Below are 21,246 nucleotides of genomic sequence, written 5' to 3' on the forward strand. Positions count from 1 at the left end.
GCATAAAGTGAGCCCTTTCTCCAGCAGCAGGAAGAAGGAATTAGGAGAAAAAGAAGGAAACACTTTGTGGCAGGTGTGAACAAAGTTATTCATTAAAAAGTTGAGACGAGCCCTGTATCCTACCACATGATAAAGATACTGTGGCTGGTGTCCTTAATTTGACAGCTGAAGAAGTTGAGGTCCAGAGAAGGGGAGGTTACCCGAGGTCACAAAGCAAGGGGGTGGCAGAGGCAGGCTCGGGATCCAGCTCTCCTGGGGGTCTACTGCCATCAGAATAGTAGAAATAGCTGGCAAGTTGGAATATGAATCAGGCCCCCCTTGTCTGTGAGGACAAAGAGGGCCTTGCAAGAGCAGATGGTAAGTTACCTACCAGGGGCAGCCTCACACACATAGCCAGGTCGCCCCCTGGTGGCTGTAATTGGCAGGTGCCCAGAAGCCTGGTTATGAATGATTTGATTAATCATCAATTGGATGCATCTGTACCTTATTGGCTCCCACCTGTTCTCAGGCCTTGAGAAAACTAGAGACCAAGAAGCTCTGGTTCCAATCCTGCCCGGGACTTAGAGTTCGTTGGATGAGGCAAGATGGCCCCTGGAACAGATCACGGAGCCTGTGTGTCTGAGACCCAGCGGTCCTAGCCCATGGCCACCCTGTACACTCAGCACCATGTCCACCTCATCTCTTTTAGGCCCATCAAGGTCATCTTATGGGGCAGAGACTGTTCATTCTCCCCAGAGACTGCTAGGAAACAGACACTTAGGTGAGACACAATTTTGCTCAAACTCACACAGCTAGGAAATGGCAGAGCTGGAATTGGCCCTTAACTGGCGGATTCCAACTCTAGGCCTTGTTTAGTTGCCCCTGTGGCAACTTCCCCGAGTAGTCAGCTTGGACTGGAGTGGTCTTAGAAGGCTCCTGGGAAGAGGTGGGTCCACCCTCTTCACAGTGAAAGCCAACTTCTTGTGGTGCAACCGACCACAATGATGAGTACCCAAGGAAATACCAGCTGTGTGGTCAGTGCTGGTGCTGTGGCTGAAGTATTTTCACGGGTTTTTCACTCATTCACTCATTCACTTCTCTGATATCTATGGGGCAGCAGCTGTTTTAGGTGTGGTGATCACAACAGTGAGCAAAACACAAAAATTCCTGCCCTGGTCTATTCTAGACAAGGGAGAAAGACAATGAAAAAAGAAATAATTAAAATAAATAGGTGCTCGCTTCTGGAGAACAAGTAGGGAAGAAGGACGGGGAACGTTTTGGGAGGGAGGAGGAATTTTAAACTGTGTGGTCAGAGAAGGTTGCCCTGAAAAGCTTTTTAAGCTAAAAGCTGAAGGGAAGGAAGAAGTGAGTCATCAGTGTCTGTGGGAAAGCGTTCCAGGCAGTGGGAATAGAGAGTGCAAAGTCTCTGAGGCAACTGTCCCATTGACTCAATTCAATCGACCTTGTGTTTAGACATGTGCTACCTTCAGTGACCCTCCAGGCTAGGGAGCGCTTCCGAAATCTGGTAGAGAAGAGGTAGGGCAATTGGAGAAACAGGTCCAAGCCAGATCATGCCCAAAGTCACATGGTCAGGAGCAGAGCTGGGATTCAAACCCTCACAAGGGCTCTTGAGGAGTTCTCTAGTTTCTAAAGCGATACATCACATCTGGCACCCCAGAGATCAGGGTCCCAAATAACCAGGGCAGGAAGCAGGCTCCAGAAGGGCTAATCAACCAAGCACAGGAGCCGATTCCAACTGGACATATGCAGAGCTGTAGTTGGTGGCTGTGTTAGCCGTGGTGGGGCTGCAGAGATCAGAAAGGCCCAGCTAATTGGACCCCCACCCTGTACTCTCCCAGTGTTCCCCTTAGAGTGAAAGGGTCCTCCTACTTCAAGGAGTTGACCTCAGCCCCATGGCAGGGAGAGTGGCTGAGGAGTCAGTGACTAATCTTAGGCTAATAGTCACTGCCCAGGAACCAGAGGTCAGCCTGTGGTTGGGGTCAGAGGTCAACCTGGGTCTGAGGTTTGTGGTTGACTCAGGGGTCAGTCTTGTGCTGGGTCAGTCTGTGGATGGGATCAAAAGTCAGCCTGTGGCCATGTCAAGAGGCAGCACATAGTTTGGTCCAGGGGTCAGTCTGTGATGAGGAACAGTCCGTCTGTGGCCAGGTCACGGCCTCCTGGTGGGCTGTGGCCACGTCAGTCTCGGTGACTTCAGGTTATCTATTTCCAGACAAGGAGCAGCCTCTGCCCACCCCAGGTCAGTTCTCCACCGCTCCTCAAGTTCCCAGGGTTCAAACCCTGGCTCCACCATTGCCTCTTGATGTGACTGGCGGCAGGGTACTCAACTCTTGCCTTGGTTTCCTCACCTATAAAGTAGGGAGGGTGGAATTACAGACTCCAGGGATTATGAGGATTAAAGAAGGGCACCCAGCAGAGCATAGGCCTCATGTGTTGGCCACTGTCACTGTTAACCCCCAGCAAAAGGTGTCTGGCTCATTGCCTCCTCCTGTCCTTCCTAAGGCCAGGCCCACCCACCTGACCAACCCACCAGCCAGTGGACTTCAGGGCTGAGCAGGGACTAACTGCTCTCCTGGAGGATGCCCGGCCCCTCCACCAGCCCCTCTGCAGGCCCCTCTGGCGCCTCTCAGAGTCCCGCCCAAGCAAGGGTCCCGGGCTGCGGCCCTCAATCAATAAGCCCAGCTGATTGTGGCTTTGGGGTCTCAACCACCAGTGCTGGTCCAGACCACAGATCCAACTGGAGCTGAGAGCGAGCGGGGAAGGTGACGGAGGAGGGTGTGAGTCAGGTTCCCAGATTCTCCCTTTGCTCTGCTGACACTGCCCCAGGAGGTGAGGGTGGGACAGGGCAGAACTGGGGGGGGGTGAGGGCTGGGTGCCCTGATCAGCTCAGCTACACCAATGCCTTGCTGGGTGATTTCTCTGCACCTTCTATAAAGTGGGGGGAATGCGTGGGGGGTCCTCCCTGCCCCTCCGCCTCCAGCATGGCTATAGAGAAAAGGATCAGGCCCTGCTCAGCCCTGAAGCTGGGCCCTGTGCTGGGCACTGCTCAGTCTCACGACAGCCCCGGGCCATAGGCACTGTGGTTTTCTCCATTTTGCAGATGATAAAACTGAAGCATAAAAATTCTAAAGAGCTAAAGTTCAGTTTCACTACGAAGTTTATGTCACAAATGGGGATGCTGAGGCTCAGGGAAATGACCTGTCTGGCTCAGAGACCTCTGGGAGTCTGGCCTGGGAGGTGCAGGGCCAGTTCTGCGGAGGACATTCTGACGTTCTTTTCTTCCCAGGCCCTTTTCTTCCCTGCCCTGCTCCTGCAGGCCCCTTTGTTCACCCAGACGTCAATGTGCGGCTGCTTTTTTTCACTTTCTGTTTTTCAGGACCAGCACCAAAGCGACAACCCAGAGCCTCCTCGGGATAATGCTGGCACCGGCACTCTCACAGCAGCGGGACCTCAACAAGGGCATGACTCCAGCAGAGTCAAGGTTGTTGAGCTCGCTGCCGCTGGAGTTTGGACGCCGCAGGCCTCTCATCGTACCCTCTGCTCTCTGTGGACCCTCTTGAGCACCCCTCAAAGCTGTGCCCCAGGAGACTTGGGGTGCCCAGACCTAAATCCAGCAGAGTGGACTTCCTAGGGGTGGTAGTAGTTCTTAGGACCGGTTCTTTAAGGAACACTGTCGAGGCCCCCCTCCTGCCCCCTCCTGCAGGAAACCCTATCCCTTGAGTCACCACACTTAGTCCCCTGTGTGACCATGCCTTTCTAAGGCCCTGGATCCATAACACTAATAGGAATGAGGGGCAGGGGGTGGGGGTGGCTGTTGCTGTGTAGTCAACCCTTCATAAATGTGAGGTGCTGTTCTAAGCACTTTACATGATCATTTCATTTCAATCCCAAACCAGCCTATGAAGGCGTCCCTGTGATTATCCTCATTTTACAGGTGATGGAAACTGAGGCTCAGAAAGGTTGAGTAACTTACCCAAGGTCACCCAGCTAGAAAGTGGAGGGGCCAGGAGTAGAACCCACTTGCTGCAAGACACTGGCCCCTTTAGACATAGGTCAGCACCCCCACCTCCACCAGCCCCTCTCTGCTATTCCCTGGATGCCTCCCGTCCTACCCCCAGAGACACTGTCCTAAGCAGCAGAGTGACAGCACAGGGCAGGGCATGTGCGCACTCTCCCTCCCCCCGCAACAGCCCTGCAAGCCCTTCCCTACTCTCCCTTGCTCTGCTGGGATCAGGAGTCCCCACTCCTAGAGCAGGGCTCACCCCCATATCCATCCCACCATTTAGAGCTGGGCTGTCAGCCCAGGGTACCCCTCGGGATTCTGTTTGCTTCCAATTCCCCAGCTACGAGCAGATCTATTATTCATCTCAGTTCTGTTACTCATTTATTCAGTGGGTTTAGGGGCAGTCAGGAGGCCCTGGGGACCCAGGAGTGACCGGATGGGCCAAGGGCCAGGCCCAGCCTGGTGTGAACACTAATGCCTTCTCAGGGCCCCGGGAAGGTCAGCGTGCTGGAGGCCTCAGGCCGCGTGTGGCTGCTGTGGTCAGTCCTGGGGCAGGAGCCAGTGTCCAAAGGCCAGGCCTGCCTGCCCTGGCATCAGCCCCTGATTGCCAGAAAAGGCTGGGAGAGGAGGAGGAGCTGAAAGCCGCCAAACCCGAATGAGGGGGTCCCCTAGTTCTCCTGCAACCCGCTGGATGAGCCATCTCACACACCCCCCCCCCCGCCCTGCTCACACACACACATGCACAGTCTCCGTACCGCCCCTCCACCCTGCCCGGCCCCTGAGTCAGGGAGACGGTAGGAGAGGGCGGAGGAACCAAGGCGTAAAGTTCAAATATATGAAGTCAGCGCCCAGCACCCCTCCCCCTTCGCCGTCATCCAGGCCCCTGACACCGAGACCCCTCGGCTGTCCCTCTGCACAGCCCACTCATCTCCATTTGCCACTTGCTTGCCCTTTTCAGGGCCCCTGAGCCAGGCACCCCACATCTTGCAATTCCTCGCCCCCCTCAGGGGTGAGCCCTGTTAATAGCTGGGCTTCAACCCTACAAATTTTTTCCTGCAATTTAAAAACCTGCACAGATTTGATTTACATCTACACCTCAGGATTTATTTTAACAAGCAGGACCATGCCGTGCATATCTTTCTCTACCTGCCTTTTTTTTTAAGTAGTGTGGCGATCACCCCACTTGCGTGTGCACAGACAGCCTGAACACCATAATTATTAACTGTTGCAGACTTTACACTGAAAGCAGAACAGAAAGGCTGAATCATCCAGATGCCATAAGTTTTTCTTAAGGACATAAATTGAGAAGTAAAAGCCCCTAGGTAGGGTTATCTCTGCTATCTCTTTCCTAAGACTATCACAACAAAGGTGTAGAGAAAGCACACACTCATTCAGAGGCGCCCAGAGTCAGGGAGACAGCCGAAGCAGAAGCAGAAGCAGAAGCAGAAGCAAGGGGCTGGCACCACTGCCCGTTACTGGCTCTCCTGTTAGTGTCTGGGAGATGTCAGGTTAGTGAGCGCTGATGTGACCTGATCCTGCTCACCAGCTGAATGTCACACCATCACATGGATGCACCAAAACATATCCACGACCCCCCTTTTGGTGGACATTTTCATTGCGGGCCTGCACTGTTGCTGAAATGGACGTCCTCCCATAAAGGTTTCTGTGCCCACCGTCTGCAGTCTGAAGCCTGAGGGCTGGGCAGGATTTGGTGGTGGAGTGGGGGGGGTGTGTGGTGTCAGAATATAAGGCCCAATGTCCCACCCCACGAATGCCTAGAACCCCAGCTCCTCCAGGCAGCCTGTTAGCTTGAGAGGGACTCAGCAAGGCGCCAGGGACCTTCCAGGATTGTAAGCACCTTCCAGAATTGCGTGGCCTGGTTGGGGGGAGGTGGGAGCAGCCTCCATACTGCTCCTCCAGTGTCCCCTGAGCCAGCTGCCCCCACCATCCTTCCTCCAGCAGTGTGGTCACCGGGCGGGAGGGGCCCCCAACCTGACAATGCGGGGCTCTTGGGCATGGTCTCTGGGGTCCGAGCAACCGCTCAGCTGCTTTCTATCCAATTGCGGCAAATTGATGCGAACCTAAAAAGCTCTAAAATTGAAGCAGGAAAATTGGATCCGCTATTGATCCTCATCACTTGGGTGACTTCTGTGACCCGTGGTAGCCACAGCCCAGCCAAGAGCAACTGCCCTAAAAACAGGGTATGTGCGGTGGGAGGCGGGGGAGATGGAGGCAGACCAGAGCAAAGCAACCTTTCTTTTGTCCCCAGAAAAACTTTGCAAGTCAAATATTGGGGGGGGGGCACGGAAAAAGGCAAATGTGTTGGGGTGGAGGGCAATTGTGGAAACCGCTGGGGTCTCCATTCCCAAGTGTCTTGGGGAAGCAACCTCAGGTCATTTGGGGGCTATGTCTGCAGTCCTGGCAACCAGCCTACTATGTGCAGGGTCTGGGTGCTCTTTAAAGTATAACATGTCCTGCACGAGCTAAACCTAGTGTTCCAGAAACAGAATCCTGGACACCAGCGCCGGGCCTTAGAGAATAAGCAGATGGGCAGCAACCACACTGGTTCTGAGAAATACAGATTCCAAGGCCACCAGCACCCCTGACTCAGCACATCGGGGCAAGGTGAGGGCTCAGTGCATGTCTTGTGAAAACCTTTCCAAGCTCAGGACACTTCATTTCCAACCTGTGCTCTCTGGGGCCTTGGGAGCGCCACAGGGGCCCAGGGTTCCCGCAGGGTGGTGAGTGGGGTGGGAGGGAGAGAGGGGTCCTAGCCTTCTTACCTCTTCACCCCATCATTCTCCTCTGTTCTGCAGCCTGTGTTCCCCAGTGGGAGACATCTTCACTCGATTGTAGGACAGAGATTTTATGTATCTCGAAGCAAAGCATTGCCAGTTAAACTAGGACAAACTGGAGATCATAAAATGCATCTCAGTTTCAGTGATGCTAAAGGTGAAATGTGCTTTCTAGATTCCACCAAAAAGGTGGAGTCACCGCTGTCAGTAGTGTCATAGGAAGTCTTCAGGTCTCCTCCTGGTGACCCCCAAAGCCCCAGGTACTCTGGCCCTAGCCCACATCTCCTGCCACCTCCCCAAACCCCACCCCCACCCCCACTTCTGTGCTCCCGCCCTTTTGCTGCCTCCTTTCAGGTCTTAAATCTGCTTTGTTTCCTCCCACCACAGGGCCTTTGCGCAGGCTGGACACTTCCTTCTTACTCGTGCTGAAAAACACAACTCGAGTACCCCTTCCTCACCCCACTAGTCCCGTGCCTAGTTCCACCACCCCACAGCGGCTCATCGCACCTGCATGGTGTGGGCTCAGCCGTAATTTTACCTCATTTTTTCTGTGATCAGGTGATGAGTGTCAAGCTCCCTGATGGACCCTAAGCCCCATCAGCCCAGTCTGTTTGCTCAGCTGCCCTAGGAAGCTCGATTCTGCCTCCCTCCCCACTACCACCACCACCACCTGCCACTCACTCAAGAAACCAAACCAGGGAACAAAGGAGAGGGAAAAACCACCTCCAGTCTGTCCACCAGGCCAGCAGGAGAAGGAGACGCCCAGGACCAGACTAGAAGAGACAGTTCTGGAAAAATGCACTATCAACAGTCTGGGATTTGGTGTAAGGTGCCTGTTTGAATTCCTGCTTCATGTGGGGCAAGTTCCTTCAACTTCTCTGAGCCTCAGTTTCCTCACCTGTAAATAAGCAGACAAAAGCCGCCTTGCAGGGTGGTTTTAAAGGATGCCCTAGGAGATGGACTTGGCTGGGCGCCTCCACATGGGCCCCCGTGCGGGGAGCGGCTTAGCTGTGCTGTCACGCTCATGAGTGCTGTGCTGTGCTGCCCCCTTGTCCAGCGACCGAGTCTGGCCCCCAGGGCCTGCTAAGTTCTCATCGACCTGGCTGCCCTCATTGATCAGGCCAGGGCCCCCTTGGGAGCCCCTTCTTCATGGACAGGCCACCCTCTGCCCCAAAGTAGCTGCCCTTTGCCAAGTTCACGGTCTGGAGCAGCCAACCAGCTGGGTCTCCTGCTAATGAGCCCCTCAACCTGCCCAGACCAACTCCCTCCACTCTCGATCGATCCTTGACCTTCCCAGGACGCTCCCTCCTCCACTCCTGCCTCTCTGTGGCTGCGCTGCTTTCTCCATGCTCCCCTCCTCCGTGGCTGGACCTCATCTACAGTCCCTGCACCCTGGCCACTCCCCTCTGACACCCGGGTTTCAGGGCCAGGGTAGTGGCCAGACAGTCTGGGTTCAGATCTCAACTTGGCCCCGTCTTAGCTGAATATCCCCACCTGCCTCCAATTCATATGTCATGATACACGCGGTGTGCTTGTATTTGGGGAGGGGGCCTTTAAGGAAGTAATGAAGGTTAGATGAACCCATAAGTTTGGGGCCCTGATCCAGTAGGATTAGTGACCTATGACAAGAGACACCCAAGAGCTCGTTTTCTCTCCACATCTGCTCAATTAAAGGTCTTGCAAGCACATAGCAGAGCACGGCCCCACAGGCGTAGAGGAGAGACCTTGGGGGGAAATTTACCTGGCCAGCACCTTGCTCTTGACTGCCCAGGCTCCACAGCTGTGATAAGTGCATTTCTGCTGTTCCAGACACCCGATGTATGGTATTTTGCTATAGCAGCCCCAGCAGGCTAAGCTTGAGACCTTGGGCAAATTCCCTAGCCTCCCCGTGCCTCAGTTTCCTGACATGTAAAGCAGAGTTCGGAACTCCTGCTCCACGGGGCCCCCCGTGAGGACTCTGCTGACCTGCTGCCCCCGTGGCCTTGCTTAGCCCACAGCGGTCAGTCCTACACCTGCTGCCAGGGCTACCCTGTGTCCCCTGAGCACTGCACCCACAGTGCCCTTCTCCCCTTGTCCTGGAACCCGAACCCCTCCAACCTTCCTAGTCCATCCCTGAGACCTCTTCCTGGTCCCCTGCTCCCGCTGTCCTCTCCCCAAGGCTGCTGAGGATTCTGCCGTGTGTATTCCAGCCTGGACACTTGGTCTGCAGGACCTGGGGTGTTTCTCTTCCTGCCTCAACACACCCACATTCTCAGCATGCCCCAATGGTGCCCCTGTTTCCTCCCTTCCTAGGAAACCAAGCACAGGCCAAGGTGTGCAAAGATCCCATCTTAAAAAGCTGCCCCCGCCAAAGACTCCTCCACTAAGCCTCTTCAGTGAGAACCTTCTGATGCTGGCCCTGGGCACCCCTAACCACAGTGATGCCCACAAGTGCTGACCATTGCTGGACACTACTGCTCCATCCCTTGGTGGGCACTGTCTTGCTTCGTCCTGAGGGTGGGGCTGTGACAGTCTCCATTTTATGAACCAGGAGGCTCACTGAGTGAGGCCACTTGAAGGAAATTGCAGGGGGGGTTGGAGTTGAAGTACAGAGGTAGCAGAACCAGGGTCCGCAGCCCAGCCTCCTCCTCCACACCCCACCCCTGCTGGGTAAGGTGGAGGCACTCTCCCCAGCCAGAGTTCTGGCAAGACCTCTCCTGGGCAGCCTAGAATCTTCTGAGGATCAAGCTTTGCCATGAACCAGATGAGGAACTGGGGGCCCCATATGCCGTGACAACCACCCATCCCAGGGACCCAGCACTTTGCAGAGTCAACACAGAAGGGGGGACTCATACTGCCCCTGCCCCTCCAGGGGCACCCCAGCCCAGGGCTGAGCTCTCAGCAGAAATGTCATCTCTCTTTTCAATGTCTCCCCCACTTCCCCAGCTTTCACCCGCAAGTGGCAGGAGGTACGGCCTTGGGAATTCCACGAGTGCACACAGACAGGATGCTGAGGCGATCAGCCTCCCCCTCCGCCGGGTCCCTAACTCTTTCCCATGAAGAACTGGACTTCCCCTGGCGGACTTCCTCCTTCCCAACACCAACACTGATGTAACCGACCCTATCTTCCTTTTTGCCTCGGCTGCTGGGAAGCTCAGAATCAAGTTTGGAACTCCACTTGACCCACTACTGTGCCTTGATGGCGGTACTCTTCTCTGAGAGCTTGGCTAGCCCATATCGCCACGCCTCTGTTCCTGACTTTCTGCTTCCATCCGCTCTCCCTCCTGGCTTCCTTCCAGCCTCCCTCCCTCCCTTCCATAGCTGGTGCTAGGTCCCGGCCCTGGGAGCCTGCTCTAGGTCTGGGGCTATAGACACATGAAACAAAGAATCCCAAATATATTTATATCATTTTGATGAATTGGGGGACAGGAGCACCCTGTAGAGACCTCGCCCCATCAGGGTTTGGGAAGGCTTTCCTGAGGACATAGCTAAAGTCTTGGGGCCGAGAGGGGGCTTATTGCCCTGGAGGGAGCACGACGGGAGGACGCAGGGCCCAAGAGTGCAGCGCTGCAGGGTAGAGCAGCCGCAGGGAGGAAAATCAAACAAGCAGGCAGGGCCGACCCCACAGGGCCTCAAGGCTGGTACTGACAGGGCTGTGGTATGTCCTGAGAGCAGAGGCTGAAATATCACTCCCTGTAATAAGGTATGTGCGTTGGTGACAAATATAACCCCATGTTGGAGCGAGGACTCCAGGCGAGCAGAACTGCCTCAATGGAAGGAGTCCCGTGTGGTTTCCTTTTTGGGAGAAGCAGCCATTTCGCCTCCCTCAGGACAGAGTGAAGATGGTGAGTACTGAGAGGTGGGGAGGGTGGGGTGGGGTCGGGAAGCATCCCTGAGAGGGAAAGGCAGAAAGGAAATTCTGGTGATGCTTCAGCCTGTGGCCTGGGCCAAGTCCCTTCTCCCCTCTGGGCCTCAGTTTCCCCCTGTAGATGACACGGGAGGGGGGACGGGCTCAACAAGGGCTCGGTCAATCCTTTATGTCTCGATAATGGAATGCGGAGCTGGTCAGACAGTCTGCCTCACAAGAGGCCTCCTTGCCAAGTCCAAGATCAGGGTCCCCAGAGTGCTTCCACCCCAGCCATCCCCCCAGCCCCTGACCCACCCTCCCCACAAGAGGGGAATGGCGACAGAGAGTCGTGGGGAAGCCATTAGGGCCAGGACTCCACCCAGATGTAATGATGTTGTGTGGCTTTAAAAGCCAGGCTGCTCCGCTGCTCTCCAGCTCCCTGGGGAGCCCTGCCCCCACCCCACAGGACCCTGATGGCCAGCAGGGCCAGGAGGCCTGTCAGCAGCGCCAGCCCTGGGCCAGATCTAAGATGTGGGTTAAGGTGGGAATCTCTTCTGGGTTAAGTCCTCCAGCCTGGCTTCCTGCGAGGGTGGCCATCCCGGCGCTGACCTCAACGTTGGGTCAAGGGGACAAGCAGGAGGAGGATGCAGTGACGGAAAAACTCAGAGGTCTGGAGCTGGCTTTGGGAGGGTTGCTCCCTGCTTCCAAACCCCAGGTTTCTCAGCTGTGAAACGAGTGTATTCTTAGGGCCCTCTGAGAAGCAGACGCCAGGGTGAGAACGGACAGACAAGAGATTTATTGGGGGAAACAGCTGGAAGGTAACAGAGGGAGCAGGAGGAGACAGACCAGGAGGCAGACCCCATCTCCGCAGCAGCAGGGAGTGGACAGGCTGGGCCTGGGGGGAATGGGCCAGGCGCAAATGTAATGGTGGCCGGGCCTTCCCTCAGCCACGATGCTCACGCGCTGGGCTCCCAAGGAGAGCTGAGCGGCGCAGGGCCACGGTCTCCACAGGAGGGTCCCCGCCTGGCTGGACCTTGGGGCCATGGGTGAGCCGCCCTGTTAACTGTGCTGTGTCCACGCCAGGGAGAGCACCGACAGTGTCACAGGAGCCAGTGTAGACCCAGACGGGGAAGGGTTCAAAGGTGAGGATTTGAGGGAAGATTGGGGAGGCGGAGGCTGGTGGCTCGGCTCTCTGCCCAGGAGAATTCTAGGGCCAGGCGGAGCCTTGTGCTGCCCCTCAGCCACACCACGAAGGCCGAGGGCGAGCTGAGGTCAGGTGGAGGCAGGCTGGGAAGGTCACGGTAAGGAGCTAGATGAGGCTACATCTGCGGATATGCTGAGGCCATCAGAAGACCAGGCCTGCAGGGAAAGGCTAGGAAAGCCTGAGGTGGAGGGGGCACTAGAAGGGGTACAGGGGCTAGCACTTCCCACCCCCAGGCCCTGCTGACCAGAGGGTTTTTCCACCTTGGCTGGGCCTGTCTGGCCCTCCCCCAGGAGACAGCTCTAACTTCTCCATTCCCCTGTGTGCCGGCCGCGTGTGGTGGGAGCAGAGCCCCCAGGCTGGGCTGTGGGACTCACCACGGTGGCCGCACTTCGCCTGCCAAACCCCAACCCTGGTTCCCCTTCTGGAAGTCACGGCAGAAAGAAGGCCCAACTTCCTGAGTGGCTGACCTTCTCCTGGGTCTTTGGCCCACTGCCTACCCCCCAGACACACACTCTAGAGCCCCCTCTCAGGCCTCACTGAGCCCCTGGCAGCTCTCGCACCTTCCTCCTCCTTGTGACACCCATGGAGGGCACCTACTCTGTGCCAGGCCCACGGTAATACAAGAGTATTAGCTCATTGGAGGTCTGGGCAACTCTGCAGATGACAGACTTTCATTGCTATTTTGCAGATGAAGAAACTCAGATCAGAGAGGACCCTTGACCTCCACTGGCCAGTGGTAGAACTAGAATGCAAATCCAGACCTCTCCCACCCAGAAAGGTGACTGTTAAATACAAATGAGAATTATCCTGCAAATTTTCCCTTCTTGGAGCTCTCCGGTGCACTTCATTTCATCCTTAGACGAAACCCGGGAAGCTAGTGTTCTTGCTCTGCAGGTGAGAAAGCTGGAGCCAGAGAAAACCAATAGCCCCAAACTCACACAGTGGGCAGGAGGGGACAGGAGGGGGCAGGAGGGGACAGGAGGGGCTCCCAGATAGGCTCTTGGCTCCTGGCTCATCACCCTTTGCCACCACTGGTCAGTAGCAAATGATGGGTGCCGTGACCCCAGCCCTTCTGCAGCCACATCCAAAGGGTACACAGAGCAAGAAAAAAAGCAGGAATTTTCCTTGTGTCACTTTTGCTTCTGCCCTCTGAAGAGGGACAGGCCTGAGCCAGCTGGTCTGAGGAGGCAGAGGACACCCAGAGAGCCCTCAGGACACCTTTTGAGGGTTACTATCTTTTCTTTAAAAAAGAAAAAGTTTCCTGTTTAATTACCAAAAAATAGCACAAGCTGGTGGTGATAGTTTCCTACTCTGGTTCTCTGTCCCACCCACTCCTCCCGCTGCCTCTGAGCAGCAACCCAGCTCCAGGCAAGAGCTAGTCTGGGATCTTCTAGTCTTTTCCATGCTCAGTGAGACACATGGAGCTGCGTTTTTTCTCGTATCAAAATGGGCTGCGGCTTATAGCGGCAAATTACTTTGCTCACTTAATACACAGTCTCAGCACAGAGATGGCGGTGACAGCAGTTGGAGCTCCTGCCGCTGAAGGCCTGAGGATTGTTCTGGGTTGCGGCGGCGTGGTGGTGCCCTTCTGGTCGTGTTGCTCTCACAGGCAAATCGCCTGTGAGTTCTCCAACAGGTCTCACATGCTCAGGCTAAGGTTCCCAAAGGCAGAGGCAGAATGTCCCGCACAGATGCAGCTGGCGGCCACCACGGCCTAGTGGTCTCGCAGGCCAGTCCATTGAGGTTCTGCCTCCTCATCTGGAAAAGAGAGATAATCAGGGTGCACCTACCCCAGAGGGTCAGATCGGCATCCCAAAAATTAGCCCGTGGCAGACATCAGAACCACCTGGTAAGGAGCACCGGCAGCCACTCTGGGTTGTTCTAGAAGTAGGGCAGCTGGGACTGGGGTTTGTGCATTTCTCAGTCTCACCAGACCTTGCTGAAGAGGCCTGCTCTGGGGATCCCTGCCGCCGTGGCTCTGAGGACACCAGCACCCCAGCAGGGTGGTGCCTTCCTTTGGGAAGGTTGATAAGAACCAATAGGAGTGTGCCCCTGGGCCTCCTGCCGCCATGAGGAAAGTGCCCCCACGCCATTCCCTGGGCAGAGATGCCATGCCTGTGTGTGTCCAGGCCTCACGTTTAACCAAACCCCAACCCCACGCAGACCCACAGACCCCACCTTCCTTCTTCTAGGGTCATTTTCCTCGTTAACCTGCTCTCCATACAAAAGCTGTCTCGTTGTGGTGCAGAGGAAAGCGCCCCGACCCAGAGGCCAGGGGGCCAGACTGTGACGGGTTCTGCCCTTCCCATCTACAGACATAGACTGGACCTGTAGTCTCTCCAGCCCTGATTTCAGGACCAGCACCAAGGCAGGCCCAGCTGACCCAGGGAGGGACTGCTGAGTAGATAAATGGGCTTTGCACATTCTGAGTGCTGGGTTTCGGCTTAGCAAGCACAGGTAGTGTAAAGTGGGGGTGGTCAGCTGAGACCCAAATCCAGGATTATTATCCAGAAGACAGGGTGTGATTCTGGTTGAGGCCTGGGAAGTGTGTGTGGGACACTGAGGCCAGGGAAGCTTGGCGACTCATTTCTTGATACATCGGGGAGTACCTTTGTCTCTGGGGGCACAGTAGCCCTTTGGACAAAAACTCGGGGGCAGCCACTCCACCCCCTGGGATTTGTGTGAGGTTTGAGGCCAAAGGCAGAGAAATGAGAGACAATGGGATGCCTCACCCCAATGTCCAGACTACAGGCTGGGAGCGACCAGAGAGGAGCAAGCAGAGGTCCGGCAAGGAGAGGAGGCCAGGCCCCTTCTCAGGGAGGGGGAGATGCTGACCCTTCTCTGGCCCAGCTTTATTTTCACTAATTCTTCAAAGCAACTTTAGAAAGTCAGTTTTATCATTAGCTCCATTTTGAAGATAAGGAAACAGTTCAGAGTGGGGAATGTCTTCCCAAAGATTCTGGCTCAAGAAACTACCAGAATCTGAGCAGGTTGAAGACTTGTATTTCATAAACCAAGAAGACAGCTTGGGATACCCCAGTCTCCCCATCCCCACACCCCAAACATCCAGTGCCGAATTAAGCAGATCCTGCCTCTCTGGGCAGGCCAGGCAGCTGGACCTCCTCACCCACCCTACGCCAGCCCACCCCGCCCTTCCCCTAGGCGGTGACAGCTGGGCCCAGCGCATTAGTGCCGGCTCACTAACAGCTCTGGGGTCTGGTCTGGGGTAGGGGTGGTCCCGATGGGGTCTCTGGGGCCCAGCCTCTTTGCTACACAGATTCCACCATCCCCACCACAGAGGCCACAGTCCCCAAGTCCTTCCACCCTGAGCCCTCCTGGGGTGGCCAGGCGTTCACCTCAAAGCTGCCCTAATGGCTTGAGGGTCAGCCCCAATATCACAATAATATCAATAATAATAAAAAGCCCTGCCTATGGAGGGAAGGTGTTCAGAGCTCCGGGCAGCTCCTAGGCATTTTATGGATGCAGTGACGCGGCCCCTCACGCACTGCTGAGGAGAGGTGGACTGTACCCATTTGACAGCTGAGCAAGCAGAGGCTTTCAGGTTGGGTTCCCCCAGAAGCAAGCCTTGAAACACGGGCACTGAGTAAATGGTTTGTTTAGGGGATGATACCAGGTAACACCGGTGAGGAAGAGAGGAAACAAGACAGGGGAGGGGAGAGAGCCTAACAGGGTGAGTCAGCAAACTGATGACCCACAGGCCACTGCAGGCCACTGGGGCTCCATCCCAGGGCTCAGGAGCCAGTGTGGAATGTGCTTCAGAATTACCCCAACCGAAGGGCGACGGGATGGAGCTGGGACAGGCGTCTAGTGGGGCTCGGTGTTTCATTGACTCATAGCAGCTTCCAGGGCATATTTGTGCTGGGGCTGCAGCCTGACCCAGGAGCCACTATCTCACTCACACCACTGGGAACGCCTCAGGCAGTCATGGAGTTTGCCCTAAACAATCCCAGAAATGACTATGCCCAGGGACAGTGTCTTCTTTACCAGGGCTCAGAGAGTGGTAGTTCCTTGCTCAAGGTCACACAGCTTATTGGTGGCAAAGCCAGGATTTGAACCCAGGTCTGCCCAATCCTAAATTTGATTCTCCAGGGTAGAAATGGGCCCAAGACTAGGCGCTGGGGCCATGAGTGGTGGGCTCTGCAGCTCAGCTCCACCCTCTGCCACTCCGCTCCACCCTCTGCCACACTGAGGAAGCCCTCGACCTTCACCCAGGAGGATTCCAGGAGGGGCACAAGCAGGTTCCCATGCTCTCCAGAAACCCTTGTCCCCATCCTGGTGTTGGGATGTGCGGGAACTCAGACAGGTTCATTCTGCCAAAGAAGCCAGAGCCCCCTCAGACAAAGCAAAGAGACAGCAAAGTCAAGAGCAAGAGGGCAGAGGAGTGAAGGAGTGAAGAAATGACTGCAATAAGCCAGCACTGTCTCAGGAGCACCTACCCTTTCACCTCCTCCCACAATTCCACCCACCAAGCCCCAAAAAGCCCCACCCACAGCCCCAGTCACCACCGAGAGCCCACAGGTGGCAAATGTGTCATTTTGCTTGAACAATTGTAAAACGTCACATTAAAAACCCAGATTTTTAGCTTGGCTTAAAGAGTGGAAACCCTGGCGAAATGTACCCCACCTCCCTGCACAGTGCTGGCTGTGTAGTGGCTAATCCCTTGGGACCAGGCACAGCCTCCCCAGTTTGTCACAGTCCCCAGTATTCCCTCTTGCCTCCCTAACACTGAAACCAATGTCAGTTGTCACTCTGCAGCTTAAACTTGGCGCTCATGCTACTTGCATGGTCTCTGGAAGCACGGGCTTTAGAGAGCAGAGTACCTGGCACTAGAATCCTGGAGCCCTGGGTATTGACTTGCTGTGTGACCCCAAGTAAATCCCTCCCCCTCTCTGGGCCTCAGTTTTTTTCCTCTGTGAACTGAGGGGCTACATAGGTGATAGAAGAGACCATCTTGCCTGCAACATACCAGGTCTGGGAAGTTGAGCGGGCCTTTCTTGGCACAGGCCCATGTCCAGATGTAGGACACAGCTGCCAAGAGATGACACGTTCTCGACACTCCTAAAATGCACTAGGTGCTTGTGACATGGGCGCCAGGGCTGGGGGTGGCCCCCTCAGGGTTCCATGAGTGTCCAGCTGATGGGCAGTGGAGCAGGACCCTGTCTGTGCATCCACAGGCCATTAGTAGCAGAGCAGCCACTATGATAAAAAGAAAAACTGCTGCAGAAAAACGTGAATCCCCCTGGACACACAGAAACTTACACAGCAGTGGCCCCAGGCCCAGGTCCTGCAGATGAGCTCCTGGGAAGCCATAAGAAAGAAGAGCAGGGACTGGGCCAGGCACAAAAGGCGGCTGTCCAGCAGGTACAACCTGAGTCTGAGGGAATTCATCCCAAACCACATTCTTCAAGAGCCTTCTCTGTGCCTGGCACTGTGTTCTGAGTCCACTTCCTCAGGTGAGGCCACTGGATCACACCTCTGCCGTTACCACACCTGCTAAGCGAGCATGAGAGAGACTCCTCCTCCTCCTTCCAGGAATTGGCTCCTTCTTGCTAGACCTGTGGTGAGAATCAGAAAACAACACGTAGGTATGGCGTTTCTGATATGCCAGGGCACGTCTGAGGTCTTCCCATGTGACGCTGTGGGCACCACGGTTCCTTCCCCACCCTCCGCGCCCGCTCCTCCGCCCTCAGAGGCACCCACACCCATCCTCCTCACACCCCCCTGCAAGCCCGGCCCCCACCCCCACCCCCGTGGCCTCCGGTCCCTGCGGCCAGGCTCCCAGCACGCTCCGCGCCAGCCCCGGGGCGCTCGGTGGACTCCCTGAAGCCACAGCCTGCCCTGACTCCCACAGCCAAATCGAGTCAAAGACCAATTAATATTCTGATACCTGTGGCCGGCTGAAGTGATGTAGAGCTGATGATTTCTTTTTCCATTTTACTCCAACTGTGGTTTCATTTTTTTCCCAGCCCTCCTTTGGTCAGTGGTTTTAGGGGCACTAAAGTTCACTTTTGTGGGTAACCTGCACTGTTAGCTGTTGATTTAATTAACTCAGCCTTTCTCTTCCTTGACCAGAACAAGGCCAGCCGGGCTGCTTGCAGACACCCATTTGGACAGCCAGAGCCGAGGCGTCTGGCGGGAGCAGCGTGTGGTCCCTGGCAGGCACCCGCCAGCCCCTGGCTGCCATGTCAACAAACAGCTCTGTGTTTTCTGAGCCACCAGTTCATGAGGCTCAAAGGATTTTGCTCTCATTTGACAGCTGGGGAAACTGAGGCTCAGAGATGTGAACCCAATTACCTAGAGCTACAAAACTAGTAATAAGCAGGACTGGGTTTGTAAGCTGGGTAGATCTGATTCCACAGTCATCCGTCTTGGAGAGACTGTGTTTCCCCAAAAGGTGCGGTACTGAAGGCGAGGCAGGGAAAAGGCTGGATCTGGGGATGGCAAAGAGAAATGGGAGGGAGAGAGGGGTTTGGAGTCAGTCTTCCAGCCTCTGTCCTGGGGTTCTTCCTCACAATGGAGCATGCCAGTGTCTTTATCATCTGAAAAGTTTCCAGAATCCTTCAGAGGCCAGGCAAGGAGAACTTTGCCTCCTCAAAGACCACTGCCCAGTGGAAGTCTCAGACTGCAGAGACCCTCAGGGCTGGAGAAACCTGGGGCAGGGGCGACTAGCACAGGCCTCTGGAGAAGCTTTAGGAGGAGAACTTACTAGGGAAACACAAACAGCTGAGACCAGGGAGGTGGTGCGCATTACGGGGAGACTCACTGTGTGACTTGGGGCAAGTCCCTTCTGGTCTCTGGGCCCCAGAGTACAGTCTCCAGGATTCTCTCAGGAGCAGTGATGGCCAGTCCAGTCTGTTCAGTCTGGAACTCTGGCTGCTGGAGTGGAGAACCCGCAGAGATGGACAAAGGCGAGCTCTGGGCCTGGAGACAGACCTCCACTGTTTCTCTCTCCACGCCCGCCTCCTCCAGGAAGCTCCCTGCCCCTCACTCACACCCATTCCCCAGCTCTGTGTCCAGCGCTGTGTGGACTTTTTTTTTTTTACCACCAGGGTGAATTGTCAATTGATTTGTTATTTATCCTACTGACAACAAAGAGAGTGAAAAGGTAATAATTCTGGGCCCTGGGGTAATTCAATTCCTGTAGCACCGTCAGCTACATTAACTTACTTCCTGGATCTCAATTCAATTAGAGCAACATTCCCCAGCATTAATAAATCAATACTCATGCCATTTGGATATATTTTGAATGTCTTTCATTATACATTGCAGGTCGGGGATGGCTGTTGAATTGGAAGTTAATGGGACAGGACAGGGCAGGTGGGGCTGCCTGGGGAGAAGCTTCTAGCCCTCTGCTCTAATTGCTCTGCTGCAGAAGAGGCGTTAGTAAAACAGAGGCCTGGTTAACTGAGCGAGCCCGCCAGAGCAACAGCAAGTTGCGGCTCCAGTCTGGGTGGACAGACTGCCCTTCTCCCAAGCCTCATCCCCTCACCTTCCCATCCCTCCTGCCATCCATTTTCTCACTTGCCTCCAGTCCCTTCTTTCGTCTTCCTCCTCCTTCTCCTCCCTCCTGCTTCCCGGCTGCTCCCAGCCTTCCTCTCGTTCTCCATCCTTACCTCCTCCCATCTTCTTCACACCCTTCTTCTTGCTCTTCATTCCATCCTTTTCCATCTGTCTGTCCATCCAGAGCATTTCACTGAGGGCCTGCAAGGCGCTCGGCCCCATGCTGGCCTCCGGGCTGATCTAGATACGGATCACACATGTTCTCCAACCTCAGAGACGCGGACATCTGAACAGCCCATCACAAAGCATCGTTCAAGAGCCACAGCATGGCAGTCAAGAAGTCTCCTGTGCCAGAGAAGCCAGAACAAGGCCCAGAGGGGAGGCAGTGGTAGGAAGGCCTGACTCCAGGGGCTGACTCCAGGGGAAGGTTCCTAGGTCAGATCTGGAGGACAAGACCTTGGCCAGGTGGCTTGAGGGAGAACAGGTGCTCCATAGGGTCCAGGGACGCCAAGATCATAGGGCAGGGGCCCATGATCATGTGTATAGATCCACTTCGCCCAAGAGGTTAATTAAAATATGGGTTCCCAGGATCCTTCACTGGGGAGTCTGATCTAGGAAGTCTGGAAAGGTGTCAGAAATCAGGGCCTATGACCACAATGGAAGATGCCTGCTTAGCGGAGCTAGCCTGTCCCTGGGGTGGCCAAAGCCAGCTGTGCACTGACAAGCCCCTGCCCTCTGAGTCTTCCTGGGCCTGTAGTAGAATGTCTCCCGTGATAATGTGTAATAGAATTTCTCATCTGATAATTCTCTAATCGAGCATTTAAGGGGGTAAGCGAGATCCAGTTTACTCCCTTCAAAAAATGAAGACCTCTTCCACAGGAGGCCTACACGCCGCCGCTTAGCCGCCGCCATGTGATTCCTGAGAAATTCCAGCACGTTTTGCGAGTACTCAACACCAACATCGATGGGCAGCGGAAAATAGCTTTTGCCATCACTGCAATTAAGGGTGTGGGGCGAAGATATGCGCATGTGGTGTTGAGGAAAGCAGACATCGACCTCACCAAGAGGGCTGGAGAGCTGACAGAGGATGAGGTGGAATGTGTGATCACCATTATGCAGAATCCACGCCAGTACAAGATGCCTGACTGGTTCTTGAACAGACAGAAGGACGTGAAAGATGGGAAATACAGCCAGGTCCTGGCCAACGGTCTGGACAACAAGCTCCGTGAGGACCTGGAGTGACTGAAGAAGATACGGGCCCACAGAGGGCTGCGCCACTTCTGGGGACTTCGCATCAGAGGCCAGCACACCAAGACCACAGGACGCCGTGGCCATACTGTGGGTGTGTCCAAGAAGAAATAAATCTCTAGGCCCTGCAAATAAATAGTTTATACGGCTGAAAAAAAAAAAAAATGAAGAGACTGAGGACCAAACAGACAAGGGCTAAGCTTCCCCCTGCACAGGGCCTTTGCACCAGCTGTGCCCCTCTTGGGATACTCTCCTTATGTGGCTGGCTTCTCCCCTTCTGTGTTTGTTATCTATTGCTGCATAGCAAACGGCCCCCAACATTTAGTGACTTAAAACAACAAGCATTTCTTATCACTCAGCTTCTGTAGGTCAAGCATTCATAAGAAGATGCTTCTGTCTCAGGCTCTCTGAGGAGACTGCGGTCACAAGGTAGGCAGAGACTGTGCTCATCTGAAGGCTTGACCAGAGCCTGGACCACCTCCCATGGCTGTTGACAAGAGTAAGTGCCTCCAGGAGCCGCTTGAGTGTCCTCATGTCATGGCCGCTGGCTCGCCCTAGAGCAGGGGATCTGAGAGGGAGTGAGCTGGAAACTGCAGAGTATTTTACAACCTGCCCACAGGTCATAGGCCAGCATTTCTAGAACATTCTACTT

At 55.1% G+C, this 21,246-nt stretch overlaps 1 protein-coding gene across 1 annotated transcript in view; it reads left to right on the plus strand.

Annotated features, from left to right (window-relative positions):
* Positions 1 to 20,708, plus strand: part of LOC311177871 (small ribosomal subunit protein uS13-like) — a gene marked incomplete at both ends in the record, with an annotated part of 48,352 nt that extends 27,644 nt beyond the window's left edge. Inside the window, 3 exon segments of the mRNA XM_084244108.1 lie at positions 3,374 to 3,527; positions 20,226 to 20,585; positions 20,589 to 20,708. Of these exon segments, the coding sequence (XP_084100234.1) occupies positions 3,374 to 3,527; positions 20,226 to 20,585; positions 20,589 to 20,708 (634 nt within the window).
* Positions 20,709 to 21,246: the final 538 nt, after the last annotated feature.

The sequence above is a fragment of the Talpa europaea genome (genome assembly GCF_964194135.1).
Source record: "Talpa europaea genome assembly, chromosome: 9".
In the NCBI taxonomy this organism is placed as follows: domain Eukaryota; kingdom Metazoa; phylum Chordata; class Mammalia; order Eulipotyphla; family Talpidae; genus Talpa; species Talpa europaea.